Source organism: Bombina bombina, chromosome 1 (assembly GCF_027579735.1).
Source record: "Bombina bombina isolate aBomBom1 chromosome 1, aBomBom1.pri, whole genome shotgun sequence".
Taxonomy (NCBI): domain Eukaryota; kingdom Metazoa; phylum Chordata; class Amphibia; order Anura; family Bombinatoridae; genus Bombina; species Bombina bombina.
The window spans coordinates 738,375,494-738,398,708 of record NC_069499.1 but is presented as its reverse complement, the minus strand read 5'-3'; the positions used below and the strand labels follow the sequence as shown (position 1 = coordinate 738,398,708).

Sequence of the window (23,215 nt, the reverse complement as noted above, 5' to 3'; positions counted from 1 at the left end):
CAAAGAATGTAAGGATCTTTCCAAAGAATTCTTAGGATTAGGACATAAGGAAGGGACAACAATTTCTCTATTAATGTTGTTAGAATTTACAACCTTAGGTAAAAATTGAAAAGAAGTCTGCAAACCTGCCTTATCCTGATGAAAAATCAGAAAAGGAGACTCACAAGAAAGAGCAGATAGCTCAGAAACTTTTCTAGCAGAAGAGATAGCCAAAAGGAACAACATTTTCCAAGAAAGTAGTTTAATGACCAAAGAATGCATAGGCTCAAATGGAGGAGCCTGTAACGCCTTCAAAACTAAATTAAGACTCCAAGGAGGAGAAATTGATTTAATGACAGGCTTAATACGAACTAAAGCCGGTACAAAACAGTAAATATCAGGAAGTATAGCAATCTTTCTGTGAAATAAAACAGAAAGAGCAGAGATTTGTCCCTTCAAGGAACTTGCAGACAAACCCTTATCCAAACCATTCGGAAGAATTCTAAAAGAATGCCAAGAGAATTTATGAGAAGAACACCATGAAATGTAAGTCTTCCAAACTCTATAATAAATCTTTCTAGAGACAGATTTACTAGCTTGTAACATAGTATTAATCACTGAGTAAGAGAAACCTCTATGACTTAGTACTAAGCGTTCCATATCCATACCTTCAAATTTAATGATTTGAGATCCTGATGGAAAAACTGACCTTGAGACAGTAGGTCCAGCCTTAACAAAAGTGGCCAAGGTTGGCAACTGGACATCTGAACCAGATCCACATACCAAAACCTGTGTGGCCATGCTGGAGCCACCAGCAACACAAACGATTGTTCCATGATGATTTTGGAGATCACTCTTGGAAGGAGAACTAGAACTAGGCCGGAAAATGTAAGCAGGATGATAACACCAAGGAAGTGTCAGCGCATTCACTGCTTCCGCCTGAACATCCCTGGACCTGGACAGGTATCTGGGAAGTTTCTTGTTTAGATGAGAGGCCATGAGGATCTATCTCTGAAAGACCCCACATCTGAACAATCTGAGAAAACACATCTGGATGGAGAGACCACTCCCCTGGATGTAAAGTCTGATGGCTGAGATAATCCGCCTCCAAATTCTCTACACCTGGGATATGCACTGCAGAGATTAGATAGGAGCTGGATTCCGCCCAAGCAAGTATCCGAGATACTTCTTTCATAGCTTGGGGACTGAGAGTCCCACCCTGATGATTGACATATGCCACTGTTGTGATATTGTCTGTCTGAAAACAAATGAACGTTTCTCTCTTTAACAGAGGCCAAAACTGAAGAGCTCTGAGAATTGCAGAGAGTTCTAAAATATTTATTGGTAATCTCGCCTCTTGAGATTTCCAAACCCCTTGTGCTGTCAGAGATACCCAAACAGAGACCCAACCTGAAAGACTTGCATCTGTTGTGATCACAGTCCAGGTTGGCCGAACAAAAGAAGCCCCTTGAACTAAACAATGGTGATCTATCCACCACGTCAGAGAGTGTCGTACATTGGGATTTAAGGATATTAATTGTGATATCTTTGTATAATCCCTACACCATTGGTTCAGCATACAAAGCTGTAGAGGTCTCATGTGAAAACGAGCAAAGGGGATCGCGTCCGATGCTGCAGTCATGAGACCTAAAACTTCCATGCACATAGCCACTGAAGGGAATGATTGAGACTGAAGGTGCCGGCAGGCTGCAACCAATTTTAAACGTCTCTTGTCTGTTAGACATAGTCATTGACACTGAATCTATCTGGAAGCCTAAAAAGGTGACCCTTGTCTGAGGAATTAAGAAACTTTTTGGTAAATTGATCCTCCAAAACCATGTTTCCGAAGAAACAACACTAGTTGATTCATGTGAGATTCTGCAGAACGTAAAGACTGAGCTAGTACCAAGATATCGTCCAAATAAGGAAACACCGCAATACCCTGTTCTCTGATTACAGAGAGTAGGGCACCTAGAACCTTTGAAAAGATTCATGGAGCTGTTGCTAGGCCAAATGGAAGAGCAACAAATTGGTAATGCGATGAATCTGAATATGAAGGTATGCATATGCAAGTCTATTGTGGACATATAATGTCCTCACTGAACAAAAGGCAGAATAGTCCTTATAGTCACCATCTTGAAAGTTGGTACTCTTACATAACTATTCAAAATTTTTAGATCCAGAACTGGTCTGAATAAATTTTCCTTCTTTGGGACAATGAATAGATTTGAATAAAACCCCAAACCTTGTTCCTGAAAAAGGAACTGGCATGATTACCCCTGAAGACTCCAGGTCTGAAACACACTTCAGGAAAGCCTGAGCTTTTACTGGATTTGCTGGAATACGTGAGAGAAAAAATCTTCTCACAGGAGGTCTTTCTCTGAATCCTATTCAATACCCTTGAGAAACAATGATCTGAATCCATTGATTTTGGACAGAATTTATCCAAATATCCTTGAAAAACCTTAATCTGCCCCCTACCAGCTGAGCTGGAATGAGGGCCGCACCTTCATGCGGACTTAGGGGCTGACTTTGGTTTCTTAAATGGCTTGGATTTATTCCAATTTGAGGAAGGCTTCCAATAGGAAACAGATTCCTTGGGGGAAGGATTGAGTTTTTGTTCCTTATTTTGACGAAAGGAACGAAAACGGCTAGAACCCTTAGATTTACCCTTAGGTTTTTTTATCCTGAGGCAGAAAAACTCAATTTCCTCCAGTAACAGTTGAAATAATAGAATCCAAATGAGACCTAAATAAATTATTACCTTAGAAAGAAAGAGATAGTAATATAGATTTAGATGTCATATCAGCATTCCAAGATTTAAGCCACAAAGCTCTCCTAGCTAATATAGCTAAAGACATGGATCTAACATCAATTTTGATAATATCAGAAATGGCATCACAAATAAAATGATTAGCATATTGCAGTAAGTGAATAATGCTAGATATGTCAGAATCCAATTCTTGTTGCGCTAAATTCTCCAACCAGAAAGTTGATGCAGCCGCAACATCAGCCAAAGAAATTGCAGGTCTGAGAAGATGACCTGAATATAAATAGGCTTTCCTTAGATAAGATTCAAGCTTCCTATCTAAAGGATCCTTAAAGGAAGTACTATCTTCCATAGGAATAGTTGTACGTTTAGCAAGAGTAGAAATAGCCCCATCGACTTTGGGGATTTTTTTCCCAAAACTCTATAGAATTTGATGGTAAAAGATACATTTTTTTAAACCTTGAAGAAGGAATAAAAGAAGTACCTGGCTTATTCCATTCCTTAGAAATCATATCAGAAATAGCCTCAGGAATAGGAAAAACCCCTGGAGAAATCACAGGAGGTTTAAAAACTGCATTTAAATGTTTATTAGACTTAACGTCAAGAGGACTGGTTACCTCAATATCCAAAGTAATTAACACTTCTTTTAATAAAAAACGCATATACTCTATTTTAAATAAATTAGTAGATTTGTCAGTGTCAATGTCTGAAGAAGGATCTTCTGTATCAGATAGATCCTCATCAGAGGAGGATAAATTATTATGTTGTTGGTCATTTGAAATTTCATCAACAGGATGAGAAGTTTTTAAATACCTTTTACGTTTATTAGAAGGTTGAAATGCAGACAAAGCCTTCTGGATAGAATCAGAAACAAATTCTTTAAAATTCATAGGTATATCATATACATTAGAAGTTGAAGGAACTGCAACTGGCAATGTACTATTACTGATGGACACACTATCTGCATGTAAAAATTTATCAGGACAACTATTACAAATGACATTCGGTGAAATAATTTCCACAATCTTACAACAAATGCACTTAGCTTTGGTAGAACCGATGTCAGGCAGCAATGTTCCAGCAGAAACTTCTGAGGCAGGATCAGATTGAGACATCTTGTAAAATGTAAAAGAAAAAACAACATATAAAGCAAAATGATCAATTTCCTTATATGACAGTTTCAGGAATGGGAAAAAAATGCAAATAGCATAGCCCTCTGATAGAGAAAAAGGCAAGAGGCAAACATCAATGGGGTATTAAAATAATGAAAAAGTTTGGTGCCAAGTATGACGCACAACGTAACTGAAAAACTTTTTTTGGCGCCAATAATAACCGGAAAGACACACTCGCGTCACTAATGACGCAACCATGTGTAAGGCTTCGGCGTCAACCATGATGCCGGAAATGACGAAGTTACGTCAGACTTATTTTTCACGCCAAGAATGACGCAATAAAGTCTAGCATTTGGCGCACCCGCGGGCCTAATACCGCCCGCAATTTGCAAGAAAGAAGTCAATTGAAAAAAAGACCCCAGTATACCCAATTGTCAGTACAGCAACTCAGGAGTGTAGTGCACGTGAAGGCAGGGTCTTGCCAAGTTCCCCCAATTCCAATAATAGATACAGATTTGTCCACAGCACTGTGTCTTTCAAAAATGCTTTATTCTCTGTAAATTACAGCCATAAAAACAGCGACGTTTTGAGTGTTGCCACTCTTACTCATGCTAGTTACAATGTATCAACTTGCAACAATTTAAAACCCTCAGTTTGGTGCCAACCACTCCATTTGATGGATCTGCTGCCCTCTACTGACCATTTGTGATTGACACTTTAAAAACATTTCTATATTACATGATAATATGTAACTAAGAATTAATATTAGTTTGCTTAAACACAGATTATTTCTTTCATGATATCTAATCTTTAATTTCACAATTATGCAGGATCTTAATACAATTCTCACAAGGCTATATTTTAAATAGTAAATATTTTAAATAGTAAAGATTCTCAACAGATTTCTCACAAGGCTATACTTTAAACAGTAAAGAATTACACTATAGTTAGTGAATAGTTATACTATAAACAGTAAAGAATGTTACATTTTACTTAGAATACTTCAAATCATATTACAAAACTTATGTTCTTCTTATAAGGAAAATGTTTACAAAAAGATAGACCAATCAAAATCTCTATTAAGCCCATATGGCTCCATACTTCCCATTTCGAAAATCCAAAACATTTCCTTTTGTTTTAATATTTTTTCTCTATCGCCCCCATTTCTCTGTGGACCCACACTATCAATGACTTGCCACCTTAATTGGCTTATCTGGTGGCCACATTTTAGGAAATGATGGGAAACAGGGGCTTCAGTATTCTTGCACCTTATGTTTGAGCGATGCTGGCATATCCTGTCTCTGATCATACGGGTAGTTTCCCCTATGTAGATCAGAGAACAGCAACATTTTATGAGATAGATTACATACTTGGACTCACATGTATAGTAATCTCTTATCTCATATTTTTTCCCATTTCTTCGGTAATAGAAATATTTTCCTTTTATAATAAAGTGACAGCTCATACAGCCAAGGCATGGGAAAGATCCTCTACTTTTATTAACAATAAATGCCTGTCTCTCTTGTTTCTTTGAGCCTACATCTGTGTTTGTTAGCTGATCTCTCAGATTTCTTATTCTTTTGTATGCCATTAACGGTGGATTTTTAAATATCTCTATATCTTTATTGCATTCGCTCAAAACATGCCAGTGTCTATTTACAATACGTTTTACTTCTTCACTTACTGGGCTGTACTGGGTGACCAAGACCAATTTATCATCTGTCACCCAGTACAGCCCAGTAAGTGAAGAAGTAAAAGAAGTAAAACGTATTTTGCCTCTAGAATTTGAATTTTGCTATTGCTCTTTCACATTTCATGCCACTATTTCATGATACTTGAAACACACATTGTCATCCTTAAAAACCAAACAGCCTTTTCTTGCGTAACTGCTTTTTTTCCCCCTACTTCCCAAAATGACTGTTTTATATAAATCTATGTTTGTAGCTCTAATACTACATTGTGGTCTTCTTTAACACTTTAATATTACTTGTCTTACATATCTTTAAGCCAGTCTCATTAGCCCTGGGACCAATGTTTTGGCAATGGTATGTTACCTATATTTACAGTATGGGTGAAAAGCCCATCATTGGCTGCTAATGTCAGGATTTATCAACCTCTTTTGGTTGTTTGAAAATTCAGGACAATTCTCAACCAATCATAGAAGAGGGAGAGCACAATCTAGCCACATATAGCTCCCCTTATTATTTATATATCAGAATTTAAATAATTAAAAAAAATATAAGTTTAGCATTCTAAATAATGTGGTCAATCATACATTGTTTTTATATTAAAATAGACAAAGCGCTTAATGTAGGGCTGGGGAAAATATTTGACAAAAACAGGGCAGCAATAAATCCGGTTTAAAATTGTAGAATTTTTACTTACTCAAACTGATACATTTGGCAGTATTGTTGCTTACAGTCTTATTACTTGATACATTAAAGGACATTCCAGTACAAAATAAATAGTTCTTTGTTTTTTAACAAAATTGTGAATCAGGTGCATTCCTGTTCTGCTCCAAATAAGGATACAGCTGGTGCAGGTACACCTACATACAAACACATGCTCCAGATAAGGATACAGCTGGTGCAGGTACACCTACATACATACATATGCTCCAGATAAGGATACAGCTGGTGCAGGTACACCTACATACATACATATGCTCAAGATAAGAATACAGCTGGTGCAGGTACACCTACATACATACATATGCTCCAAATAAGGATACAGCTGGTGCAGGTACACCTACATACATACATATGCTCCAGATAAGAATACAGCTGGTGCAGGTACACCTACATACATACATATGCTCCAAATAAGGATACAGCTGGTGCAGGTACACCTACATACATACATATGCTCCAAATAAGGATACAGCTGGTGCAGGTACACCTACATACATACATATGCTCCAAATAAGGATACAGCTGGTGCAGGTACACCTACATACATACATATGCTCCAAATAAGGATACAGCTGGTGCAGGTACACCTATATACATACATATGCTCCAGATAAGAATACAGCTGGTGCAGGTACACCTACATACATACATATGCTCCAAATAAGGATACAGCTGGTGCAGGTACACCTACATACATACATATGCTCCAGATAAGAATACAGCTGGTGCAGGTACACCTACATACATACATATGCTCCAGATAAGGATACAGCTGGTGCAGGTACACCTACATACATACATATGCTCCAGATAAGAATACAGCTGGTGCAGGTACACCTACATACATACATATGCTCCAGATAAGAATACAGCTGGTGCAGGTACACCTACACACATACATACATACATATGCTCCAGATAAGGATACAGCTGGTGCAGGTACACCTACATACATACATATGCTCCAGATAAGGATACAGCTGGTGCAAGTACACCTACATACATACATATGCTCCAGATAAGGATACAGCTGGTGCAGGTACACCTACATACATACATATGCTCCAAATAAGGATACAGCTGGTGCAGGTACACCTACATACATACATATGCTCCAAATAAGGATACAACTGGTGCAGGTACACCTATATACATACATATGCTCCAGATAAGAATACAGCTGGTGCAGGTACACCTACATACATACATATGCTCCAAATAAGGATACAGCTGGTGCAGGTACACCTACATACATACATATGCTCCAGATAAGAATACAGCTGGTGCAGGTACACCTACATACATACATATGCTCCAGATAAGGATACATCTGGTGCAGGTACACCTACATACATACATATGCTCCAGATAAGAATACAGCTGGTGCAGGTACACCTACATACATACATATGCTCCAGATAAGAATACAGCTGGTGCAGGTACACCTACACACATACATACATACATATGCTCCAGATAAGGATACAGCTGGTGCAGGTACACCTACATACATACATATGCTCCAGATAAGGATACAGCTGGTGCAGGTACACCTACATACATACATATGCTCCAGATAAGGATACAGCTGGTGCAGGTACACCTACATACATACATATGCTCCAGATAAGGATACAGCTGGTGCAGGTACACCTACATACATACATACATATGCTCCAGATAAGGATACAGCTGGTGCAGGTACACCTACATACATACATATGCTCCAGATAAGAATAAAGCAGTGATTGGAGAGAAACTCTGTGTTAAACCTCATTTCATCTGGTTGTTTGGATATGGAGAGTTAAGTGTTAGGCTATAACTTTGGTGCCTGTGTAATATGGATACCACTGTTAGAAAGTTTAGGGCCAACAACTACCAGGTGGCTGGCTCTAGAAACCAATCATAAGGGGTCCCTGATATATGTCCAGTCATATATTGCCTGCTGTCGCAAAACAATAGTACTGCGAGTATAATCAGATTGACCGTTGAGTGACTTACATAATGCAGTTACTTGCTTGTAAATAACCATTTCATTCTAAGTAAGTTCATAATCTTGCAAGTCTCCATAGGCACATAAATATGGTATCTTTGACAAAATTTGATGAGGAGTAGTAGCAATTTAAAACTTATTTTATCAACAATGTGAGAAAAAGCTATTAACATTAAAAAGTATTTTCTATTTAACAAACCACTAATGTTTGATGTAGGGTGCATTGGGTGTCTCATATAGCATGAGTTTAAATCTGTGCCCTGTCATTTTCAGTGCCATAAAACATGATTTTTATGGGGGAAAAAAGTTATGTGTTATGTTTGTTTTGTATGTCATCATAAATTAATAATGTTGTATACCTTAAAGGGACATAATACTCATATGCTAAATCACTTGAAAGTGATGCAGCATAACCTGAACACATCTATGTAAAAAAGGAAGATATTTTACCTCAAAATGTCTTCAGCTCACCAGAGTAAGTACTTTTTAAACTGTTATACTTCAGCTGCTGTCCAGCTGCAAGTTGAAAAAAAAAACAAAAAAAACCCCCAATAACAAATCAGCATCAGCAGTCCTGAGGTAATGCTTTACTGAAATATCATGAGATTTTATAGAACTTACTTAAACTGAATAGGAAAATAACATGACTGTGCCTGCACATGCCAGATGCAAACTCCCTTGCAAGTTCTGGGACAAGCATCCTGGCTGGCTGCTTAAAGTCTCTTTACAGTGGAGTGTGTATACTTAGGACATTTGAGGTAAAATATCTTCTTTTTTTTTTTTACATAGAGATGTTTTCGTTGGCTTTTACAGCTATGCTGCACCAGTTTCAAGTGCTTCAACATTTGGGTATCATGTCCCTTTAATATAATGAGGGATAGTGTTAAACTAACACTTTTATATTGTTTCAGACATTGTGCAAAGACACTTTGGTATTTACCATGGAAAGTCGTGATGCATGTAAAGCTTTCTGGAAAACCTGTGTTGAATACCACACCTTTTTCCGCCTTTCTGAAGAGCCCAAATATAAGCCCAAACCATTCCTGTGCAGCAAAGGCTCAAACTTCAGATACAGGCAAGAAACAACAATTTGCACTACACAGGAGTACTAATTCCTTACATTACCAAGTGAATCATTAATCATCAGTATATTTATTTATAAAGAGTCGCAAAATTCTGTATCGCTGGGTAGATTTATAACAATTCTGTAAAAATGGCAAGATGTTAGTTAATTCATTGATTGCATGTTTATCTTTATGTAGAAACTTTCTAAATGTTTTGGGCCTTCTCCTGTTTTCTATAGTCCCATGTTTATTGCTGCTTCTAGTGTTGGTGCAACATATACCCTATTATACAACTATTTTTTACAGAGGAGATGGGAAATTAAAGTCCGCCATCGATTACTTGGGAACAGACTATGCGTGGTGGGACCTAGAAAATAATGGTGGCACTTCACGTACCATCACATATGAAGACATTTTTATATAATGATGTGAATTGCATAATTTGAGACTAGCATACATCTGGCAAGATTAAAACCAGTGACACTGATATGGTCTACAATTGTAGAATCTTGTTAAGGACCTCATTGTAATCAGTGACGTGCGGTGAGATCAGAGGCTGGTGAGGCACTTATGATAAGCCCGAGATACAAATATGTGGACCCAATACAGCCTTAAAGGGACAGTATACTGTAAAATAGTTTTTCCCTTAATGTGTTTACAATTGCTTTTTTTACCAACTGCAGAGTAAAAAATGTATGAAAATTAGCTTTTTAAGGCTTATTTGTGTATATTAAAGCTCTGATTTTGTGTTTTGAAGCCACAACCTAATAAAATGGGTTGAGCTTGTAGGTATAATCAGATCTCATTACTGTATCACATTGTGCACATATACCTGCTTCTTTATCTTATATCTGTCCTTAAAACAATCACCAGTACTTTGAGAGAACAATGGAAAATCAACATTGTATTACCTTATCTCTGCTATATCCGACTGGGAGTGTAATTTCTTCTGCTGGCTGTGTTTACAAAGCTTATCTATAGCTGGTACGCGCGGCCACAAACTTTCAGAATAGGTGGGGATACCACATGCTAAATTAACAATTTCAAATGCCAATATAAGGGTAAAGGAGCTACTTGTAAACAATTTAATACACTCCAACAGCTCAGCCTCTCACAAATACATTTTCTAACTTACAGTTTCTGCGTATGTATGTCTCTCTGTGTGTGTATATATATATATAAAATATATATATATATATATATATATATATATCACACACACAATAAACTTTTTTTTCCAAAAAATCACAATAATTAATTGATTACTAGTAAAACAAACACTTGTAGTGTACTGCAGTTCATAAAAGAGAAGACAGTAAGGGGTTACTTGATCTGTCTTTACAGGAGATAAACAGATAAGCATGTGGATGTTACTGCTCCTGATATACAGTACTTCTGTCTGCTCCTTGCTAAATTTTCACTTGTTTTTTACTCTTGACTCTGCAAACCCCACACCCCACAGAAGGTTGCAACCATTCACCTTTCAACTCCCTAGAGTTGAGCAGTAAGAGTTTTTAACTTTATTGCTAGCTACTCTGCTTAGCCAGTCATGGCACAGACAAAAAAATAAACAAACAAATAAGCAAACACAATTCAGGAAATAATGATTAGCAGACAACAATCCAGTGGTGTATTTAGGTTTTGTGCGGCCCTAGGCACTCAAAATTCTGCTGCCCCTACCCCAGGTTTTAGGCTATAATATTTTTTGGTCAGGTTATAATATGAGTTTTTTTCAATGCATTTCCAAATTTTATATAGCCAATGCTACCTTGTAGAAAGCCAGTAATGCCACATTTATTAATACATAAGGTACAGATATATCCAGCAATCTTGCATACAAAGTGCAGCTATACAATCATTAGACAGGTACCTTAGTTCCAACTGCTTGCTGAGGCTGAGCTGTTCCAAACACTTTGTTCTGTGAGGGAAGTCGGTGATGGATAGATTCACGTGGCTGTAGAGTTACACAGGCACACATACACAAATATATACACAGACACAGAGTTGCACACATACACAAACATATACACAGACACAGATTTACACACATACACAGGCACACATACACAAATATATACACAGACACAGAGTTACACACATACACAAACATATACACAGACACAGATTTACACACATACACAGGCACACATACACAAATATATACACAGACACAGAGTTACACACATACACAAACATATACACAGATTTACACACATACACAGGCACACATACACAAATATATATACAGACACAGATTAACACACATACACAAGCAAAATACACAGACACAGTTACACACATACACACGCACACATACACAGAGTTATACAGAAATACATACACAAACATATACACAGACACAGAGTTACATACATGCACAGACACACACAAACATATACACAGACACAGGCACACACATACACAAACATTAAAACACAGACAAATAGTTACACACATACATAGGCACACACATACACAAACATACACAGACACAGTAACACACATACACAGGCACACTCACAGACACAGTTACACAAATATACACAAACATATACATAAACACAGAGTTAGACACATACACAAACATACACAGAGTTACACACATACACAGGCACAACATACACAAACATATACACGGACAGAGAGTTACTCACAAACACATAGTTATACACACACAGATGCATAAATACACACACACACAGACAGACACACACATGACATTATATATTTATATATATATATATATATATATATATATATATATATATTGAATAAACGAAATAAAAAATAAAAAATAACTGATTGTATCTCTGCCATTGTACTTTGACTCAGGCCTGGTGAATAAAGCAAAGTAACCCATCAGTTTTATTAATCACTCACTCTGCAGCATAAAAAAAACTGCTGAGACCTTGGCATAGGCAGCAATGTGTAATCAAGGTTGTCTTTGCGGATTACAAAATGACAGGATAATGAATTTGATTTAAAACTCACAAATTCAGGGTTTATTCAATTTTTGTCACTGAGTTTTATTAGTCAAGCACATATTCAAAAGTGTCAGATGAGAACTAGTAAATTATTTTAGCATAAATAGTATAATTTATGAATAATGAATAAGAGCTTTGTCATGACTATATATATTCTCATTACAAAACTAATTAGATACTGTACACCACACTCAAAGCTATAACCTGTCTTTATTTTTATACCTTTCTTTTAACATGTTTATGTGTTGCATACAGGATATATATATATATATATATATATATATATATATATATATATATATAAATATATGTATGTATATTTATATATATATATATATATATATAAATAAATATATATTTGTATATATATATATATATAAATATATATATATAAATATATATATATATAAATATATATATATATATATATATATAAATATATATATATATATAAATATATATATATATATATATATATATATATATATATATATATATATTTTAAGGCAGATAAATGGCTGGGGAGAGTTAGAAAGTAGAAGAGAGAAGTACTCAGCATAAAGCATAACTAATGTTAAAACCCAAAATCTGCAGGAGCAAAGAGGTTAAAAGAAAGGAATATGTCCTGCTGTAAGCTGTGTGGGTTGGACTGGAGGCTGGGAGCAATGACGATAAACAGACCCTCTTACCTTGTTCACTTCACTGTTGAAGGGTGAGACTAAGTACCGCACTGACTGGGGAGGGAGGAGGAGGGGGAGCAGGGAGCTCAGCTGCTACTGTAATAGCCCAGCTGCTGCCGACATCCAGAAGTGTTATCATGCACTAAGCAGTAAGCACTTACATAGCATGATGAACTAGGCACTGCACTGGGGAGGGAGGAGGAGTGGGAGCAGGGAGCTGCTACTAATAGCCCGACATCCAGAAGTGTTATCATGACATGCATTAAAGCAGTAAGCACTTACATAGCATGCATGATGAGACTAGGCACCGCACTGGGGAGGGAGGAGGAGGAGGGGGAGCAGGGAGCTGCAAATATTATAGCCAATAAGCCCAGCTGAGCTGCCGATATCCAGAAGTGTTATCATGACATGCACTAAAGCAGTAAGCACTTACATAGCATGCATGATGAGACTAGGCACCGCACTGGGGAGGGAGGAGGGGGAGCAGGGAGCTGCTAATGTTATAGCCAATAAGCCCAGCTGAGCTGCCGACATCCAGAAGTGTTATCATGACATGCACTAAAGCAGTAAGCACTTACATAGCATGCATGATGAGACTAGGCACCGCACTGGGGAGGGAGGAGGAGGAGGGGGAGCAGGGAGCTGCAAATATTATAGCCAATAAGCCCAGCTGAGCTGCCGATATCCAGAAGTGTTATCATGACATGCACTAAAGCAGTAAGCAGTAAGCACTTACATAGCATGCATGATGAGACTAGGCACCGCACTGGGGAGGGAGGAGGGGGAGCAGGGACATCCAGAAGTGTTATCATGCACCAAGTTACTAACTAAGCACTTCACTTACATAGTGTCATATTAGGCACCGGTGACCGCACTGGGGAGGGAGGAGGGGAACGGAGCAGAGAGTCCAGTGACTGTCTCCTGAGTCCCTGACCAAGTCCGACTCTACACACAGGCACTTGACTTGACCGCATAGCACACTGCACCCACACACCAGTAGTAGTAGACCACTAACTTCACAGGGCAGACACGCCACACATTACTCTCAGCAGATCCCCACCTGAAGCAGCTCTTCTTCCCGCCTGAAGTCTGTGTCGGCGTGATGTCACCCAGCAGCCCAGCAGGCACGCCTCCCCAGCAGTGCTGATGCTGATTGGCTGAGACAGCTATCTCCATCATGGAGGCGGTTTTGAGAACCGCCTCCATTAGAACTTGAATGGGGCCGGCGAGACACCACTGGGTGTCGCTAAAGTGGAACTATCATTCAGATTCATGTTGCGCAATTTATGGAGGGCAGCGGACTGGCTCACTGCCTCCTAATTGCGCAACATGAATGCTGAATTTAATTTGGCAGCGCAGCGCTGCGCAAGCGCAGTAGGAGGAAATATTAAAATAATGATGATGACATCATGTGGGTAATCGCTGGCAGGGGGTGGGGGGTGTACCCATGGGGGTGGGGGTAGCCCAAAAAAAAAATAAGAAGACAAAAAAATATATATATATATATTTTTTTAATAAGCAGTATTTGAAATCTTTCTTATCTGATTGGACAGGGTAGGCTCTGCCTCCCCTGCCTTCTATTACTGCACGTCACTGATTGTAATGACAGATTGTTTTACATAATCTTGACTCAAGGTTTTTTTTTAATCATCTCAATATATCTAGAACAGAATGAGGTTAACTAATTGCAGAAGAAAATGAGTCCCAAAGTCTGTGTTATGAAAAAATCTTAGTGTGACAACAAAGGTTAACCAATCCTGCGCCAGTCACTTGTTTGGCACAGAAAGGGTTATCAGACCCCTTCTACTGTCACTAATATGTCACAATCTAGCCACACCAGGCAAGCTTGTGATTTAGTTCAGTGGGTGCAAGGGTTCACAACACTCTCTAGTCTGTACTAGACGTGAAAGAAATGCCCCAAACACCCCTTTAATGCCACCCACACTAAACTAAAAATGATATCTATCTGCAACCACTTAAGATTATATGATATGGGAAATCTTAAGGAAACCCCAGATTTACACATTAACTCTCAAAATACAATTTAGCCGAAAATAACCTAAAATATACAGTTCTAATACTCCAGTCTCTTTCAGCAACGTGGTTCAATTATTAGACAAAGGCCAAAGCTTAATAAATGAATTATTTATTATGATAAAATTTATTATGCACAATGCATTATAAATAAAAAGTTGTTCCAAGTAAAATTACACACAGCAAAGTGTTTTTAAAATAAAAAAGGAGAAAAAACAGATGTAATACTTTACTAGTCTCAAGATCTGTGCCAGGGAGATGGCATGAAGCAATGGGTCCTTACTCCGTTTAGTGACAGCTTCCCTTGTAAGAATGACAATTTCAGTGTTAAAACACAATACCCTTATACCTTTTTCAGCAGATCAGGTTGCTTGCCCAACCCTCTTTGCAGGGGCTGAGAAGCCCCTTATCATATAACGACCGTCAATAAATAAAGTCTTTGCCTGAAATTATAGAACACATCATAATTTCTGCTAGATACAGCCATTTTCATTTAGACAGAAAGGCAATCGCTTATTTACATTGTGATAATCAATTTGATACCAAATATGACAGGGTTGTCATATTTACCTTCATCTAATGTCATAATATGTTTTAAACACATAGAGCTGGGGTATTCGGGCATTGCTTCACAAGGGTTAGACAGTTTGTGAAAAGCTTAGCAGTTCGGCACAGCTGGCCTTAGGGCAGTTAGTTTAGGGGGTCGGTATCAGGGTGCCAGGAATCAGACTAAGACGAGAAGTGCAACCCATGTCCCTTTATTGACCGTATCAGTTTCTGTGAAGAGGCGCTGTTCTCTGTCTCTAAAACCGACACTTTTACGGCCTGAATGCATCAATGCCTATATAATAACATTTATACAAGTGGAACTCTAAAACAATTTATAATGGGGTCTGGTTTTATCACCAAAAAACAAACACAGGACACAGTTCTTCTTGAAAAAACAAATGTTTTATAGCTCACAGGCTAAATAGAATTAACCCCATTGGCAGCTAAATCATGAGGTATTAGTGACACTTAGTTATCGCTAAGAGGCGCCTCATAGCGCAGCCATCTATGTAAGAATAACAATATTCCTGAGACATAAGAATCACACTTACAGTTTGTGATCACACCCAAGGTAAGTAGGTGTAGATAAGCCAGTTGACACGTGCAGCGGTCAGCTCGCTGGAACCTCATAGTGGCGAACCTGGAGGTCTGATACGTGGCTCACTGGATACGGGTTCTTGTATCTCTCCCAGTGGCACACCAAACAACCAACAGTATGTGTATCGCAGTGGGTTCAGTCTGCATGTAGATTCAAAAAGGCTGTATATATTTTGTCAAATTGAAATAGTGAGCACACACCCCAATGATGAATCGTAATTCGAATACATTTAAAAAGTTTGCTAAAGTATTTTAAATTTATCAAAATTACTTCTAGGTTCACCACTACGAGGTTTCAGCAAGCTGACTGCTGCAAGTGGCAACCATCTTATCTGCACCTACTTATCTTGGGTGCCATCGCAAACTGCAAGTGTGATTCTTATGTCTCAAGAATATTTTTATTTTTACATACATGGCTAAGCTATGAGGCACCTTTTCTCCACTATTATCTTTTTATATTTACACTTTTTGAGTCTCCAGCTCCTACTGAGCATGTGCAAGAATTCACAGACTATGGGGTAGATTTATTATAGTGCAAGCGGACATGATACGATATAGCGGATCATGTTTGCTGCACATCGATAAATGCCGACAGCATACGCTGTCGGCATTTATCATTGCACCAGCAGTTCTTTTTGAACTGCTGGTGCAATGCGACCCCCCTGCAGATTCTCGGCCAATCGCAGGGGGTGTCAATCAACCCTATCATATGAGATTTGTTGCCTGTAGCCTCTGAGGCGGCGGACCAGTTAAGGAGCAGCAGTTAATAAATCAGCCCCTATATATTGCTATATTTACTAAAAATAATTATAATAAGGTATTTTTTTTTTAGTTTTAGACCGCTGCTTCATAACTTCTGTTTCTGGCAAGCCTTAAGGCTTGTGCGGAAACAGGGGCATCAAGCTCCATACGGAACATGATAAATCGGCCCCAAAGCATATATGCATTTGTGATTAGCGGATGGCTGTCACATGATACAGGAAGAGTGGAACATGACATAACTTTGAACTCTTGCACTTGGTAATGTAAAAACAGCATGTCTTGATTCTTTTTGCGCTAGTGTAAAATTACTTTACTTTGTCTTTTAATATGTTTATAATTCTGTTAGTGGAAGAACCCAAAAACAACTTGTTGATTCCTGGATGAAAGGAAAGGCAAAGAATCATCCCTTTGAAAGGTAATTATATAGTTTTCATATTCCTTGCGATCTCATGTTTCCTCTCATTTATAAAATTAAACAAATATCTATATTTTGTTTTTAGGAAGCACTTCCAAGAAAATCTGCATGAGAGACAATGCAGGTCATCTCCGGACCTTCTTACTGAAGTAGCTAAACAGGTATTTCTTATTTCTAAAATTACAAAATTAGAAATAAATGTAACTCTTCTTCTCTAATGAAGAATAGCATATGCACAACCACTTACCAAGTTTAGGAAACTTCACAAACTATCCTGATCATAAATTAGATCCATCCAATTAAAAGGTATAGACTAAATACATACCAACATTAAGGGCCAGATTACAAATGGATCAGTATTTAACACTGCCGCTCAAGCGCTAACTCCGCTAGAAGTAAGCTTTTTGCACACGTCAGGTAGAGCTCGTATTACTAGTTGAAAGTAAAAAGTTTTTGCTTATGTACAAAAAGCTGAAGTTAGGATATTGCATGCGCGTTAACTTATTCCCACATAGAAGAAAACCCTACATGAAAATATGAATATTTCACATTCCAATGTTCTTTACATTACAGAATATGTTCTATTTATTCATAAATACATATTTCTACATATACCTGATGGTATTTTGGTAAAATTATATATATATATATATATATATATATATATATATAAAACACACAGAGAAAGTCCAGCATTTACAGGCACAGTGCTGGACTTTCTCTGTGTGTTGTATTAAATTTGTTTTGTAATTTTCCCTATGGGCCTTGCACCCAGACCTGTCTGGGGTTAACTGCCTGTGAGTCTGGGGACAGCACAGCTTCCTGTGAATGCCATTGAGCACCCAGGGCTGAGCATGTTGCAGGGTCATGAGATGTGTACCCAGTCCAGTCTGAGAGTGCAGTCTCCTTCCGTGTTATGTAATCACCCTAGACATATACAAAAGCCTGTGCACCCTTCACTTGTTCCCTTTTCTGAAGGGACCTTGATGTGGTACCTGGGCTTGTCCCATTTGGCCAGATGCGGTAACTAACCCTTCCATTTTTGCTTTTAAGCTTAACTGAGAGCTTGTAAGTGAGTGCTGGACTTTCTCTGTGTGTTTTAAATTTGTTTTGTAATTTTCCCTATGGACCTTGCACCCAGACCTGTCTGGGGTTAACTGCCTGTGACTCTGGGGACAGCACAGCTTCCTGTGAGTGCCATTGAGCACCCAGGGCTGAGCATGTTGCAGGGTCATAGATGTGTACCCAGTCCAATCTGAGAGTGCAGTCCCCTTCCGTGTTTTGTATATATACACATACATATACAGTATATATATAATATATATATATATATATATATATATATATATATACACATACACACTCACTGGGTTGGACCCCTTTTGCCTTCAGAACTGCCTTCATTCTTCATGGCATAGATTCAACAAGGTGTTGGAAACATTCCTCAGAGATTTCGTTCCATATTGACATTATAGCATCACGCAGTTGCTGCAGATTTATCGGCTGCACATCCATGATGCGAATCTCCCGTTCCACCACATCCCAAAGGTGCTCTATTGGATTGAGATCTGGTGACTGTGAAGGCCATTGGAGTATGGTCAACTCATTGTCATGTACAAGAAACCAGTTTGAGAGGATTTGAGCTTTGTGACATGGTGCATTATCCTGCTGGAATTAGCCATCAGAAGATGGGTACACTGTAGTCATAAAGGGATGGACATGGTAAGCAACAATACTCAGGTAGGCCGTGGCATTTAAACAATGCTCAATTGGTACTTAGGGGCCTGGCTGCCTCCTCCTCACCGACAGGTCCCGGTTAACTATAAAGATTGAGAAAAAACAGAGGAGCACCTCATGTGTAATATCATCAGGTGTGTGTAAAAACACAATGTGATAAGAGCCATGTGGGTACTCACATATTCGTGGAGCACACCAATGTGCTGGTAGGTGCAGGCTGTAGATTTTATAGGTGTAACAGCTCACCCACAACTAGGATTTCCCATATGCTGCAGTAAAGGGAAAAAGTATAGACAAAGAAGGCACTATATGTGCAGGTCACTCAGAGTACAGTTGTATCAACTTTGTAAAAAGCCAAATGGGTACTCACATGTGCTAGTAGAAGCAGGCTGGCAGATATGAGGATAGGTGTGTCAGCTCACCCCAAGGAGGGATCTCCCAAAAAGCAATGTTCAAATGCTGAGGTAATAGAATGATTCAGCTCCCATATGGTAACAGTGAATGCAGGTAAATAGGTAGGCAAGGTATATCCACTCGAAATAGTTTTTCATAAATATTTAGTATTTATTAAAAACAAATAAAAAAACCAAAAACATAATTTATGTAAGAACTTACCTGATAAATTCATTTCTTTCATAGTGGCAAGAGTCCATGAGCTAGCGACATATTGGATATACAATCCTACCAGGAGGGGCAAAGTTTCCCAAACCTCAAAATGCCTATAAATACACCCCTCACCACACCCACAATTCAGTTTAACAAATAGCCAAGCAGTGGGGTGATAAAGAAAGGAGTAGAAAGGATCAACAAAGGAAATTTGGAAATAATTGTGCTTTATACAAACAATCATAACCACCATAAAAAGTGTGGGCCTCATGGACCCTTGCCAATATGAAAGAAATGAATTTATCAGGTAAGTTCTTACAGAAATTATGTTTTCTTTCATGTAATTGGCCATGAGCTAGTGAAATATGGGATTTCAATACCCAAGATGTGGAGTCTGACAGGCCCATTTATCAAAGGGCTTGCGGACCTGATCCGACACTGCGGATCAGGTCCGCAAGACCTCGCTAAATGCGGAGAGCAATACGCTCTCCGCATTTAACATTGCACCAGCAGCTCACAAGAGCTGCTGGTGCAACGCCGCCCCCTGCTGACTCGCGGCCAATCGGCCGCCAGCAGGGAGCTGTCAATCAACCCGATCGTATTCGATCGGGTTGATGTCTGGCGATTCCTGTCCGCCTGTTCAGAGCAGGCGGACAGGGTTATGGAGCAGCGGTCTTTTGACCGCTGCTTCATAAGTTGTGTTTCTGGCGAGTCTGAAGACTCGCCAGAAACACGGCCCTTCAAGCTCCATACGGAGCTTGATAAATGGGCCTGTTCCACTCAAGAGTCACTAGAGAGAAAGGGAATAAAAATAAAAACAGCCATATTTCGCTGAAAAAATTAATCCACAACCCAAAAAAATAAGTTTATTTTCATTTTTGAAAGCAGAAGAATCAAACTGAAACAGCTGCCTGAAGAACTTTTCTACCAAAAACTGCTTCCGAAGAAGCAAATACATCAAAACGGTAGAATTTAGTAAATGTATGCATAGAGGACCAAGTCGCCGCTTTGCAAATCTGATCAACTGAAGCTGCATTCTTAAATGCCCACGAAGTGGAGACTGATCTAGTAGAATGAGCTGTAATTCTCTGAGGCGGGCCTGACCCGACTCCAAATCAGCTTGATGAATCAAAAGTTTCAACCAAGAAGCCAAGGAAATAGCAGAAGCCTTCTGACCTTTCCTAGGACCAGAAAATAAAACAAATAGACTGGAAGTCTTCCTGAAATCTTTAGTAGCTTCCACATAATATTTCAAAGCCACATCCAAAGAATGTAAGGATCTCTCCAAAGAAATCTTAGGATTAGGACACAAGGAAGGAACAACAATTTCTCTACTAATGTTGTTAGAATTCACAACCTTAGGTAAAAATTGAAAAGAAGTCCGCAAAACTTCCTTATCCTGATGAAAAATCAGAAAAGGAGACTCACAAGAAAAAGCAGATAGCTCAGAAACTCTTCTAGCAGAAGAGATAGCCAAAAGGAACAACACTTTCCAGGAAAGTAGTTTAATGTCCAAAGAATGCATAGGCTCAAATGGAGGAGCCTGTAAAGCCTTCAGAACAAAAATAAGATTCCAAGGAAGAGAAATTGATTTAATGACAGGCTTAATACGAACTAAAGCCTGTACAAAACAGTGAATATCAGGAAGTATAGCAATCTTTCTGTGAAATAAAACAGAAAGAGCGGAGATTTGTCCTTTCAAGGAACTTGCAGACAAACCCTTATCCAAACCATCCTGAAGGAACTGTAAAATTCTAGGAATTCTAAAAGAATGCCAGGAGAATTTATGAGAAGAACACCATGAAATGTAAGTCTTCCAAACTCTATAATAAATCTTTCTAGAGACAGATTTATGAGCTTGTAACATAGTATTAATCACTGAGTCAGAGAAACCTCTATGACTTAGAACTAAGCATTCAATTTTCATACCTTCAAATTTAATGATTTGAGACCCTGATGGAAAAACGGACCTTGAGATAGTAGGTCCAGCCGTAACGGAAGTGGCCAAGGCGGGCAACTGGACATCCGAACCAGATCCGCATACCAAAACCTGTGTGGCCATGCTGGAGCCACCAGCAACACAAAAACATAATTTACTTACCTGATAAATTCATTTCTTTCATATTAGCAAGAGTCCATGAGCTAGTGACGTATGGGATATACATTCCTACCAGGAGGGGCAAAGTTTCCCAAACCTCAAAATGCCTATAAATACACCCCTCACCACACCCACAAATCAGTTTAACGCATAGCCAAGAAGTGGGGTGATAAGACAAAAGTGCGAAAGCATAAAAAATAAGGAATTGGAATAATTGTGCAAAAAAAAAAAAAAACATAACCACCACAAAAAGGGTGGGCCTCATGGACTCTTGCTAATATGAAAGAAATGAATTTATCAGGTAAGTTCTTACATAAATGATGTTTTCTTTCATGTAATTAGCAAGAGTCCATGAGCTAGTGACGTATGGGATAATGAATACCCAAGATGTGGATCTTCCACGCAAGAGTCACTAGAGAGGGAGGGATAAAATAAAGACAGCCAATTCCGCTGAAAATAATCCACACCCAAAATAAAGTTTAAATCTTATAATGAAAAAAACTGAAATTATAAGCAGACGAATCAAACTGAAACAGCTGCCTGAAGTACTTTTCTACCAAAAACTGCTTCAGAAGAAGAAAACACATTAAAATGGTAGAATTTAGTAAAAGTATGCAAAGAGGACCAAGTTGCTGCTTTGCAAATCTGATCAACCGAAGCTTCATTCCTAAACGCCCAGGAAGTAGAAACTGATCTAGTAGAATGAGCTGTAATCCTTTGAGGCGGAGCTTTACCCGACTCGACATAAGCATGATGAATAAAAGACTTTAACCAAGACGCCAAAGAAATGGCAGAGGCCTTCTGACCTTTCCTAGAACCGGAAAAGATAACCAATAGACTAGAAGTCCTTCGGAAATTTTTAGTAGCTTCAACATAATATTTCAAAGCTCTAACTACATCCAAAGAATACAACGATCTTTCCTTAGAATTCTTAGGATTAGGACACAATGAAGGAACCACAATTTCTCTACTAATGTTGGTAGAATTCACAACCTTAGGTAAAAATTTAAAAGAAGTTTGCAACACCGCCTTATCCTGATGAAAAATCAGAAAAGGAGACTCACAAGAAAGAGCAGATAATTCAGAAACTCTTCTAGCAGAAGAGATGGCCAAAAGAAACAAAACTTTCCAAGAAAGTAATTTAATGTCCAGCGAATGCATAGGTTCAAACGGAGGAGCTTGAAGAGCCCCCAGAACCAAATTCAAACTCCAAGGAGGAGAAATTGACTTAATGACAGGTTTTATACGAAACAGGTTTTGTACAAAACAATGAATATCAGGAAGACTAGCAATCTTTCTGTGAAAAAGAACAGAAAGAGCAGAGATTTGTCCTTTCAAGGAACTTGCAGACAAACCTTTATCCAAACCATCCTGAAGAAACTGTAAAATTCTAGGAATTCTAAAAGAATGCCAAGAAAAATGAT

General features: G+C 38.4%; 1 protein-coding gene across 1 annotated transcript in view; it reads left to right on the top strand.

Moving 5' to 3' along the window:
- FRMD7 (FERM domain containing 7) overlaps positions 1-23,215 on the top strand; it is a 299,794-nt gene that overhangs the window by 217,497 nt on the left and 59,082 nt on the right. Inside the window, exons 10-12 of the mRNA XM_053714655.1 lie at positions 9,177-9,340; positions 17,282-17,350; positions 17,436-17,511. Of these exons, the coding sequence (XP_053570630.1) occupies positions 9,177-9,340; positions 17,282-17,350; positions 17,436-17,511 (309 nt within the window). The remainder of the gene's footprint in view (positions 1-9,176; positions 9,341-17,281; positions 17,351-17,435; positions 17,512-23,215) is intronic.